The sequence below is a fragment of the Peromyscus californicus genome, unplaced genomic scaffold (assembly GCF_007827085.1).
Source record: "Peromyscus californicus insignis strain IS unplaced genomic scaffold, ASM782708v3 Scaffold_11__1_contigs__length_118956290, whole genome shotgun sequence".
In the NCBI taxonomy this organism is placed as follows: Eukaryota; Metazoa; Chordata; class Mammalia; order Rodentia; family Cricetidae; genus Peromyscus; species Peromyscus californicus.
In genome coordinates, this window is record NW_026294402.1 from 67,765,060 (window position 1) to 67,777,630 (window position 12,571).

The 12,571-nt window shown below is 47.6% G+C and overlaps 1 protein-coding gene across 1 annotated transcript in view; it reads left to right on the forward strand.

Annotated features, from left to right (window-relative positions):
* The first annotated feature begins 9,174 nt into the window (after positions 1-9,174).
* Prtg (protogenin) overlaps positions 9,175-12,571 on the forward strand; it is a 108,362-nt gene continuing 104,965 nt past the window's right edge. The window contains exons 1-2 of the mRNA XM_052714155.1: positions 9,175-9,380; positions 11,270-11,572. Of these exons, the coding sequence (XP_052570115.1) occupies positions 9,296-9,380; positions 11,270-11,572 (388 nt within the window). The 5' untranslated portion in view covers positions 9,175-9,295. The remainder of the gene's footprint in view (positions 9,381-11,269; positions 11,573-12,571) is intronic.

Here is a 12,571-nt window from a genome sequence, read left to right on the forward strand (position 1 = left end):
AGACCTCTAGGACACCTCCATCAGTATCTTCAAGTTTCCCGTCCCCACCTCTTACGTTCTATCAAGCAAAGCCGGGAAGACAACGCTAATAGAAACCAAAGACCGTTGCTGAAGACAGGTCAAGGATCAGTCTTACAAATCCCAGGGACTGAACTCAGGGCTTCCGGTTTGGCAGCAAGTGCCTACCCCCTCTGAGCCATCTCTCTGACCAGGTGATCTTTTCCTTGAGGGCTCTAGCCATGCCCTTAAGAGATGACAAACAAAATGACTGGTTTTCATTCATCCCTGGGACCATATACTAGGGGAGAAGCAGGTCGCCAAAGCTGACCTCTGACCTCCCACACATGCAGAGTGGCACCTATGCCAGAGAGAGAGAGAGAGAGAGAGAGAGAGAGAGAGAGAGAGAGAGAGAGAGACAGAGACAGAGACAGAGACAGAGAGACAGAGACAGAGACAGAGAGAGAGAGGAAGAGAGACAGAGAGAGATGAGTGAATAAATGGTATTTTAAAATTGTTTTTGACTTATTTTTCATGTATGAGTATTTTGTCTGCATGTATGTATGCATACCCATGCATGCCTGACTCCCACAGAGGTCAGAAGACATTGGGCCCCCTGGAACTGTAGTTCCCTGGAACTGTAGCTATGGATAGTTGTGAGCCACCATGTGGGTTCTAGGAACCAAGCCTGGGTCATTTGCAAGAGCAACAAGTGCTCTCTACTGCCGAGCCATCCCTCTAGCTACTAAGTGTAATTTTTTTCCCCCAAGACAGGGTTTCTCTGTGTAGTCCTGGCCGTCCTGGAACTCACTCTGTAGACCAGGCTGTCCTTGAACTCAGAGATCCACCACTACATGGCCCTAAATGTATATATATATATAAAAAAAAAGACGGAAGGGAGGGAGGGAAGGAGGGAGGAAGGAAGGAAAGCTCAGTTAAGAGCTACAGATAGTTCAGTTGTCAGAATGACTGCGTAACATGCACAAGGCCCTTGGTTCAAGCCCTGGTACCTCCTGAGAGAGTTGTGGTGGTGAACCCCTCTAATCCCAGCACTCAGGAGGAAGCAGGAGAATCAGAAGTTAAAGGTCAGCCCCAGCAACGCAGCAAGTTAGAGACTAGTCTGAAATACAGGAGACCTGTCTCAAAAAAAAAAAAAAAAGTTCCATCGACAGCAAATCCTGTCTACTACAGATCGATGAACGCTGTTGAAGATAAGCAGGTGCCTAGCAGCAGCCTCGGTATGAGTCGGGAGACATCTACACACAAATCAATGGGACTCTGAAAGCGCCAGCTCACATTTCAATTGCACATTTCATTTGCTTGTCTATGACCTTCCAGAAGTTTCTTGACCCTTCATAGCCTGGGATCTCTCTGATTGGCTATTGCTGGAGCTGATGTTACTGCTATCTTGGTTTCCAAACATTTTACACAGGATGGCCTGTCCTTGCTTTTAAATTCTGGGATAAGCATAATAGACACCTGTGAGCTCACACTGTCCTTGTCCTGGACAATGTACTCAATAAATAAGCTAAGTTTTCAGTGGCAGCCACGGAGCTGAGGTCTTTTCTTATAAACTATATATAAATCAGATTTTTTTGTTTGTTGTTTGTTTGTTTTTTGAGACAGGGTTTCTCTGTGTAGCCCTGGCTGTCTTGGAACTCCCTCTGCAGACCAGGCTGGCCTTAAACTCAGAGATCCACCTGCCTCTGCCTCCTGAGTGTTGGGATTAATTTTCCTGCACGCAAATCTGACTCCTATCCATCAAATGCAGTTGAATTATCCAGAAAGTAGACATTATGCTGTTGTGGGGTATCCATCAGAGAAGACCACCTGGACATGGATTTAAGCCAATAGAAAGCCTGTATTAAGAGGCTGGCAAGCACTCTGTGTGTTCAGGACCTGAATGTAGTCCTGAGCCTTTCTCAGCGTGAGCTTTAAGCATAAAACCCACATCCTGGGTTGACACACCTCAGTTAACAAGAACAGTTAACCAGAAGTAGAACTAACAGAAGCCAAAAAGCAAGGTTGGAACATTCAGAGACTTGCCCAGGACTATGGGCTTTGATGGAGTGGGTCTTTGTTCTCAATGTGACAGGGGTTAAGGTCTTCATGCTGGACACGTGGGTCAGAATGGCACCTCAGTGTCTCTGACATAGTGTTAAGTTGTGCTGAGGTCTGGTGGCCTGTCACAATGGCTATCTCTTTCCCATCTACCACATAGCCAGCTTTACCTGTTGTCTGTGGTTTGCTGGTCCACGCAAGGCAGAGGAGGAGCAGCAGCATCTGCCGAAGGGCCTCCGCAGTTCTGGTGTCTGGCAAATTGCTTCAGGCTCCAATTTACTAAACCTCTTCTCTCAGAAATCTTTCTGTGACAGATGTGCACACGCAGACCCTTAGGTTCTCTCTTCCTAGACAGCTACCCAAAGTGGGACACATACCTTCTTCTTCTTCTCAGTACAGGGATTGCGTCTCTGGCCTCAGGTGTGCTAAACAAATGCTCCACTGACGTACAGCTCCAGCCTTCTTCTTACTTTTTACTCTTGAGATAGAGCTCACTAAGTTCCCCAAGCTGGCCTTGAACTCACCCTGCAGCCTAAGCAGGCTCCGAATGTGCAATTCTCCTGCCTCAGCTTCCCAGCTAGCTGGGATTGCAAGCCTGTTCCGGTAGGTTCAGTGAGAAAAATTCTTTCTGTCATACACTATATTGGTTTTGCATTATGCTAAATGTAAATTCAGGTAAACATATCCTAAAGGCAGAAATGATCATTATCCCCTAGACAGTGACAAGTAAGGAACTTCGTAATCTCTCAAAGACCTTTCTGGAAATTGCTTTCCATTTGTTTGTTTTAAGACAGGGTCTCCTGCATTGCAGGCTATCCTGGTGCTTGCTATTAGCAGAGGACAATCGTGAATTTCTGATCCTCTACCTCCTGGGTGCTGGGGTTACAGGCACGAGTCAATCGAGAACCTTGAGCTTTGTGTGTGCTAGGTAAACATTCCACCAAGTGAACTACATCTTCAGCTCCATATGCACCTTTTTAATCAGCATTATGCTATAGTAACTCATTATCCTTTCATATAAGAAATATCTACCCACAAGAAGGGAAGGCCTCCCATGGGGAGGCACATCCAGTAGAGGCAGGCCCAAGCCCTTCCCCTGCCTCAAGGCTGCATGAGGTGTCCCATCAAGGTGTAAAATGAATGAAAAAATTTTCTTAAAAAAATTGTTTTTAAAAAAAGAAATATCTAGGGGGCTGGAGAGATGGCTCAGTAGTTAAGAGCACTGGCTGTTCTTCTAGAGGACCTGGGTTCAAATCCCAGCATCCACATGTCACCTCACAACTAACTATAACTCCAGCTCCAGGGGGGATCAGACACTTTCATACCAATGCACATAAAATAAAGTTAAATGATTTATTTAAAAAAAAAAAAGAAATATCTATTCAGATGGCTCAACCGTTAAAAGCATGTATTGCTCTTCCAGAGGACCTGGTTCAATTCCCATATGATGGTTTACAACCATCCTTAACTCCAGTTCCAGGGTATCCAACGTCCTCTTCTTGGTCTCCTTGGACACCAGGCATGCACGTGGTGCACATACACACACACCACACACACACACACGCAGGCAAACACAAACATATCTTTAAAAATGTATCTATTCAGTTCTAGACTACACAGCAGTGTCCTTCATGCTGTGAGGAGAACAAGGTAAATCAGAGCGTGGTGGGTACCCTCAAGGTGCCAGATGCTGAGTGACAGAATATGAACAAGCCATGCAGCATGAAAATGCCATAAAGTTTTACACAAAATCTCTGTGCCTTCTCCATAAGTATAGTTAAGGTTAGGAAAGATCTCAGTTAGAGTGTGGATGTGAACAAGGGTAAGGAGAATATTTAGGCTTCAGGGAGAAGTCCCTACAGAGGTCAGTGGATAATTTAGGTATCCTAAGGCAAACATAAGAATAAGGGAAATACTGACCATAAAGCTGTGAAGGCAGGTTGGAGCCATAGCTGAGACCATCAGAATCAAGGCGTTTGTAAGGAATGCGGGGGAATTTTACAGGCAACAAGGGGATAGTGAAAGGGTTTCGATGACAAGCAAAAGCTGATTACAGACAAGTTTACCTGGTAATAACTAAAAAAATGGATTGGGACAGAGGATTGGAAGGCTTTGGGGAAGTCTGCCATGGCTCAGAGAAGAGAGACACCAAAAACTGAGGCGCTAGCAGCTGCAAGAGCCAATGGCGAGAAGAGATGTGTGGGTTGGGGGGTATGTGAGGATGTGTGGGTGAGGACGCACATGTGGAAGTCAGAGGACAACGCTGGGTACCATTCTTCAGGTGCTTTCCTCCTTTTGTTTGAGAGAAGTCTTCCACTGGCCAGGAACTTCACCAGACTAAGCGGCTCAGTGAGCTTTCAGGGATCTGCTGTCTCTGCTCCCCGAGAGCTGGGATTACAGGTGCACGCTACTGCGGATGTCTTTTTACTTGGGTACTTGGGATCCTCCTGCTTGCAAGGTAACTTCACCATCTCCTCAGCCCAAGAATAGATGTGTTGTTGTTGTTGTTGTCAAAAAGATTTCAGAGCCTGGCAGTGGTGGTGCACGACTTTAATCCCAGAGGCAGGCAGATCTCTGTGGGTTTGAGGCCAGCCTGGTTTACAAAGCGAGTTCCAGGACAGCCAGGGCTGTAACACAGAGAAATCCTGTCTTGAAAAACAAAAACAAACAAACAAACAAAAAAAATCAGAAAGAAGCTGGGTGTGGTGGCACACACCTTTAATTCCCACACTCAAGGCAGAGGCTGGCAGATCTCTGTGAGTTTGAGGCCAGCCTGGGCTACAGGGTGAATTCCAGGACAGCCAAGGCTACACAGAGAAACCCTGTCTCAAAAAAACATTTTTTAAAAAGATTTATTTATTTTTATTTTATGCCTATGAGTGCTTTGCCTGCACGCACGTGAATGCACTGTGTGTGTGCCCGGTGCCTCTGCAGGCCAGGAAAGGTCACTGTCTCCCTAGAACTGAAGCTATGCCTGTGTGCCCGCTGGGGACTGAACAAGGCCCTCTGTAAGAAGCAAGTGGTCTTAACCACTGAGCCATCTCTCCAGCCCTTCTATCTTTCTTGTTGGAGACAGGGTCTCCTGCGGAACCTGGAGGTCATGGATTTGGCTAGGCTGGCTCACCAGTGAGTCCCTAGGACCCACCCCACCTCCCTGGCCCTCCTCATTGTCTGGACTACAGATGTGCACTGCTGTGGTTGGGTTTCATGTGGGTGTTGGGGATCTGAACTCAGGCTGTCATGGTTGTGCAGCTCTTTACCACCTGGGCCATTTCCCTGGCCCCTTCTGTTCTTTAATTTCAGTATATACGACCTGCTCTTTCGGTCTGAAAATCAGTGACCTTGTTTCCAAGCAGGAAGTAAAACAAGGTGTAAGCAGTTGTCTCAATAAGCCTCATTCTCTAATGGAAAACCTTAGGAGGCTGGACATCCAGGCATGTCTTAACTCCTTCAGAACCACACAGGCACTCCTGAAGAGGGAGGTTTTTACTTTTAAAGTCATCTCCAAGTCAATCAGATTTGATTCTCAGAAATGAACTTCTCAAAACCAGGCCTGCCTGAAAGGATGAAGACTTGTCATTACTGGGGGACTATCTGCTTACCAAACAGTAACCAGGCAATTACTTACAGAGCTGGGGAGCAGGTGCCTTCCCTACATGCTAGTCTATCCCTGTAGCCCACTGGCGTTATCCTCCTTCCCATTAAATAGATTAGGTTTGAGAACTTCAGTAACTTGTTTACACAATATTGAAATCTGAACTTGAGTGTGTCAGAAACCCCAAACCAGGCTTTACCACTGTGGTGTCGTCTAGTGTATGTAACATGTGCTTCTGGATGGAAATGATGGGTCATTTCAATTGCTGGATTGTAAACTCTTCAGTAGCTATGGGACTCAGCACATTATGCGAGAGTAATAATATGTGAGAGCAATTTCTCAGGAGATACGTACTGTGTTATTCAAAGAAATACGCAGTACATTCTTGTCAGAATAGGTTTTTTGTTTGTTTGGTTTGATTTTTGGTTCCCGGAGACAGGGTTTCTGTGTAGCCCTGGCTGTCCTGGAGGAACAAGTTCTGTAGACCAGGCTGTCCTCAAACTCACAGAGATCAGCCTGCCTCTGCCTCCTGAGTGCTGGGATTAAAGGTGTGTGCCACCACCTCCCAGCTTGTTTTGTTTTTAAGTAGACAAGGGAGGCTGGGGATAGAGGTCAATTAGTGGAGACTTGCCTCCATGCTCGAGGCCCTGGGTTTGATCCCCAACCACAGAATAAATTGGTACACACCTGTAATCACAGCCCTTGGGAGGTGAACACAGGAAGTTCTAGAGTTCAAGGCTAGTCTCTGCTACATAAGACCCCGTCTCAAAAATAAAATGAGAGATAGCTCAACAGTTAAAAACACATACAGCTTTTCGGGAGGACCTGAGTCCACTTCACATTACCCACAACAGGAGGCTCACAACCATAAGTAAATCCAGCTCGAGGGGATCTAATCCCTTTTTCTGGCCTCCATGGGCACCTGTACTCTTGAGCACATAACCACACAAAGACACCCATACATACTTAAAAATGATACAAATAGAGAAGACAAGAGGCTGGGGGCGGGGTGCAGCTCAATGGTAGTGTTTGCCCAGCAAAAAGGGGGCCTGAGGTTCAGACTCTAGTACGAGAATAACTACTTAAAAAGAGGAGTCTATCCAAAAAAACAACAACAAAAAACAGGTAAAACTTGGAAATTAGAAAACATGAACCCTGGCCCCGAGTTACCGCTTCTTAATGGGTGACCTTGGCTAAATCCATTTCTTCAAATTACATAGGAGATATTACTAATAAGAACATCTGCGATGGCTAATTTATGTCAATCTGGCACAAGCTAGAGTCGTTTGGGAGAGGGAAACTCAACCGAGAAAACATCCACATCATATTGGCCTGTGGGCAGACCTTTGCGCATTTTCTTTACCTGAGGATTGATGTGGTAGGGTCCAGCTCATGGGCTGGTGGTCCTGGACGATTATATACATATACATATATTATATACACATATAATATCAATATACATTATATATTATATACATATATAATATCAATATACATTATATATACATACAAGCCAGGAAGTAGTACCCCTCAATAGGCTCTGCATCCTGCCTCCAGTTTCCTGTCCTGACTTCCCTCAGTGATGCACTGTTATCTGTGAGGTGATAAACCCTTTTCCTCCCAACATCTCTATTTATCTCCTAGGTTGACCACGCGCGCGTGCGCGCGTGCGGGCCAATGAATGTATATGAAAACTGCTGCATAGACCACGAGTCTTACAACATGGCATAACATATCTATGGTCAGAGGAACTTTGCTCCTGTCCAGTATGGTACGGTTAATACATGCTCGACTCGATTCAACGGGTTGTTTAATATATTACTTCCTCCCCTTCCATGTGGACTCACTGCAAATAGCCTTCCTCAAGGCAAACACCAGGTTCGAGTCTTAAGGTCCCCAGTTGTAACTGAATGAAACCATCTTATTAGCAGTTCTTATCCAGGAAACAGGAGCACTTTCCCTGGCTTGAGAATACGAAATCAAGAGGGAGAAGGAAATAATCATACAATAAAGGAAAACCTAGCCAGATTGTTCCGTGCCAGCCTGGACCACATACAAGTGATGTCCAGGTTAGTCTGGACTACAAAGTGAGACCCTGTCTCAAAACAATCCAAACAGGAATGTAGTTTAAGAGTCAATAATTAAGCACCTCACTGCAGTACTGCATTTTAGTACCCCAAACAATTTTTCCTTTTCCACGAATTTTTATTCTGAGGTTTAGAAATTGTTCAAACGCATCTGTATTATAATACGGATTTGGAGGCAACAGAGCCAAGGGTACTGCTGTTTTACATGGGGTTAAAATGAAACTGCAAAGTAGATTGACTTTTAAGTAAGTTTGAGGGTAAGTAATGCGGGGGTCCTAATGGATTTCCAAAACCACTCCCCCCCTCCTGCTTCCACCCTCTCCCGCACAACCAGAAGGATTCCTGAAACTTGCTAAAGGCAGTTTGTGACAAAAGCTAGATTTCCGTCAGCGGCTTTAATTAAAGTTAGCTTTTAGCCTGTGCCCTCGTCATGTGCCAAAGATTTAGATCGGGATTAGCAAACGCTAATCCACGTGTAAAGGCGAAGGGGTAGCCCCCCTGTTCGCACTCTTTAAATGTACGTTTCGACTCCTCTGGTTAGCCTTAATTAATTTCAAGAGCTGTGAACAAATTCCCATCGCTGGTGTCTCCTTTCATCAGCCTAACTTTTAAGCAGGTAACCCACCAAAGTCTGGCCTGGTACATCAAGCTCTGGATAGCCTCTGATCTCGCCTCTGCTCCCAGGACAAGGGCCTGTATGTACTTAGTTCTCACACATTAAAAACTTAATTAACTTGAAGCAGAGTTAAAAATTCTCCCCCAAAGGTAACTGCTAATTTTAGGGCTCTCTTAGATGATTTTGAAGCCACGGACGGCTGTATCTGATGGGACCAGGGATGATAAGAAGTCTCCAAATGTGGGTGGTAGGGGGTGGGGGGTGTCGCCATAGGATGCCTCCAGGGGCGCTGACAAGCCTCAGAAGTGGGAACTGGACTTCCCTGGAACAGGGTCTGGGCGGCTGAGCAAAGCAGGGGGATGGGCAGGGGGCCATCAGGGGAGAAGTCTCTGGCCTTTCCACATCTCTCAACACCATCCCTCCACCCCACCCCCCTCCTCCGTGCAGAATCCTCAACTGGCCGGCAGGAGGGAGAAGGGCCCCGGGGGGCTGGCCGCGGCCAGGAGGATTGGCCTTTGTGGCCCGGTGGCCGGCCGTGGCGCGCAGGCTGAGGGGCGGGGGCCTGACCCCCAGGTGCATTGTCCGGCGGGGCCCTCCCCCTGTCCCCGGGGTCGCCCGAGCGATCGCAGCGTGTCCCTCCGCCAGCAGCGCCGACCTCGCCGTGCGGGGCCCAGGGGCCAGATGTAGAAAGTAGTCCCCGGCCGGCCAGGCTGTCCACTGCGCCGCCCTCTGCAGCCTCCCTCCGCCCCGGGCTGGACGCGACGCGCGTGGTCCCCGCGGCCTGGCGCGCGCGCGCGCGGGGGTCCGTGCGCCTGCAAGCGGCGCGTCGCCTCGCCACGCCGGAGCAGCGGGTGCAGCCGGAGCCGCGGGTCCAGGAGAGCAGCGGGAGCAGCGGGCGCGGGCGCACGGCCCGGGAGCATGCCCGCGCAGCCCCGCTGAATGGCGCCTCCCGTGCGCCCGGGGATGCCGCCCCTGCTGCTGCTGCTGTTGCTGCTGCTGCTGCCGCCGCTCGGCTCGGTTCCAGGTGGGCGCGCTCCCAGAGCGAGTGTGCGCGGCCGTGCGCGGGGAGGGGGACGGGCCGGGATGCCCCGGGTGGTGCGGCCGGCCGGGTTCCCTCGGGATGCGCGCTCCGAGCGCTCCGAGGCCGAGGCCGAGTCTCCCCGGGGCCGCTGTCCACTCGCCCTGCTCACGCCATTGTCCGCGCTGAGGCCAGCCCGGGGTTCCGCGTAGCGTCCCGGGCCGCGGCCGCACGTGGTTTTATTTATATTGTTTCCTGAGTGGCAGCCTCGCCGCGCAGGGGGGCGCCGCGATCGCGCGCCGTTTCTAGGGTTTGCAATGGGTCCCTCAGGTCTCGGGGTGGCCGAGCCGGGCGCCCCCCGCTTCCGCAGCTCGAAACTGAGCAAGGAGATGGGAGGGTGGAATTGCAAGGAGAAGGAGCTTGAAAGTTGCGTGGCCCATTTGTGCCCCCAGAGAGGCAGAGAGGAAGGTGTCTGGATAGAATTTACTTGCTGCATGTAGGTCTCTAAGGTCTCGGCAGGAGGTTCCTGAAACCTTCAGATTAGCCTTGCACAAACTTGCATAAATTTATCTCCCTTTCTTCAATCTTGGTTTCTTCAAAGACGGAAACGTGTAAAGTGAATGTTAGGGGAAGGAGGGGGTTTGAAAAGGTGTTAAGGGGCTTGACTTTTTATAAGTTACAAGCACTGCTTTTTCTTTTTTTTCCCTTTTTCTTTTTTTCTGGAAGAGTTAGTTTCAGTTAGCAAGAGAAAGGATCAAAGTAGGATGCAGCTCAGAAACACAATGGGCGTCTTCCGGAGTGGTTGCAGGCTGCATGGGGCTGTTAGGGTAGCTGCCCTGGGCAGACCTTAGTGGAAGTCCCGAGCTCCAGACTCTGGGGTTTTTCAGGATCTGTCTTGATCGGAAATAGATAAATCATTGCTGTGTATTTGTAATCTGGGCTTCAAACTGAGCAGGAGAAGTGTTTAAAAAAAGATAAAGTCTCCCACCAAGACCCCTAACTTTATGTTGGCCCAGGTCAACGTGCTTTTGCTCTAAATGGAAGAGGCAACACATGCCTTATTCTGGGGGACCAGGGGCTTGTGTGTGCTTGGATAAAGCATTTCCTCTGCTCTGATAAAAATGTGTATTGGTTGATTAAGCAATCTCCTATCCCTATTAGACAGTAAGGACCAATTAGTCACGCATTTTTTTCCAACAGTTGGTAGCTCGAAAAAAGTGAAATAAAGGTTTCCTAATCCGATCACCCACTGAGCACAAGCAGCCAGAGTTACCAACTTTTCAAAGTCTATTGTGTGTCCTTTAAATACCTAGCTGGCTTGGCAGAAATGAAGTAAATGGATTTCTTTTAAGGAGAGGAGACAGCATCCCTGCCGTAAAAGGGCAGATAGGAAAAAAAAAATGCAAACTTGTAATTTGTCACAAAAGATAAACGTGCTTCCCAAAGGAGTAGGTGCCGGGTTTTCCAAAAACACTTCAGGAGACAAGGAAATAAACTCGCTTGTTCACAGAGTTGGAGTTTTGCTAATGATTTCTTGTAAAATTAGACTTTTATGACTTAACCCTGTTCAAGATCTTTTTGACAAGCTTGTAAAAGTAGCATATGGCTTGTGCTGGTGAGTTCTGATGATTTTGGATCTCTGGCCAGAAACCTGAGAACCAAATTCTTAGGCTTCATAGAAGGTATCCGAATCTTCCCATGTTTTGAGTGTAGACATTGTAAAAGGCCACCTCTCCGACTTGTTGAAAGGGTTTGCAGTTGCTAAGGTCCTTGGAAGTTAACCATCGTGGCTGGAGAAAGTGCCTTATACCACAAATATGCGTTTTACAGTTGTGTGCTAGATGACTTTTTACCTGTAATTCTGGATATATCCCTTTCTTCCTTTTTCTTTGCAGGAGTGTGGAGCTTTAGCGAACTGTTTTTCATGAGAGAACCACAGGATGTGACTGTCACAAGGAAAGACCCGGTCCTTTTAGATTGCCAGGCTCATGGAGAAGGTCCCATTAAGGTCACGTGGTTAAAAAATGGAGCAAAATTGTCCGAAAATAAACGGATCCAGGTTCTCTCTAACGGCTCTTTATACATGAGTGAGGTGGAAGGCAGGCGAGGAGAGCAGTCGGATGAAGGATTTTATCAGTGCTTGGCAGTCAACAAATACGGAGCCATTCTTAGTCAGAAAGCTCATCTGACGTTGTCAAGTAAGTGTTTCAGTTCTTCTTGGCGGTAACAGTTTTTTTTATTGGCTTATGAGTAGCACTAAAATCATACACGCGTTAAGAATTTTACCAGAGATGATACAGCTGGCGCTAATGAAGACGTGCAGAGAAATCCGAAACAAGCTTGAGTTGTTGGGAACTAAATGCAAATTAGACTTTGAAAATGCCAGGTGACTATCTTCATTTCAAATGTTGCACACTGTAAGGATTACAGGAAGACGTTTGGCCAGTACAAAGAAAGCTGTTGTAAAATTTCAGTCTTTGGGAATTCACTGAGTGGAAACAATCCCAAGCAAGTCTTTCTGCTGGGTGGCTGGCTCTTGAGTGCTAAATCTTTCTTACAGCCCAACCTTCTATCTCTCATAGATCACCCATGTTGCTTTCTGATTGTAAGAGAGGGAGGGCATTGGTCAGTAACTCTCAAGCCTTTGAAGTATGTTGCGTCTTTTCCAGCTGGGAGGGAAGGAGATCAAGGCCCTTTCTGTAGTAGGCCTAATGGAATTAAACCAGATCTGCTCATTTATTTTCTCCAGTTTTCATAAAGTCTGTTGTCTAAGGATTTCCTTTGTGTTAACATCATCCAAGCAACTGTCAGCCTTATGATCCATTGGGTGGCGGTTGACCTCCCTAACTGCTAGGTGTCAGGACCGGCCTAGGACAGGTAAGGGAACTCTTTCAGGTCACCACCTCTTCATGTGACCAAGCAACACTCCAGGAAGTGGGATGCTGGAAAGAGTTTAACAGCTCGGGCTGTGCTGTTGGCCTCTGAAGGGCAGATCTTTGCACCATACACACACTGACCCGTTCACAAAGTGTACAACGGACGAGCACGTTCTGGAGATAACCACATAACCTCTAGGGAGTGCGTTATCCAAGATCTCCACTCCACAGTTCAAGCTTGGGAGGTGGCTTGGAGTTTCCCAGGTGACTTAACTACAGCTCAGGGGCATGTTTCTGCTGCACTTAGAGAGGTAATTGATG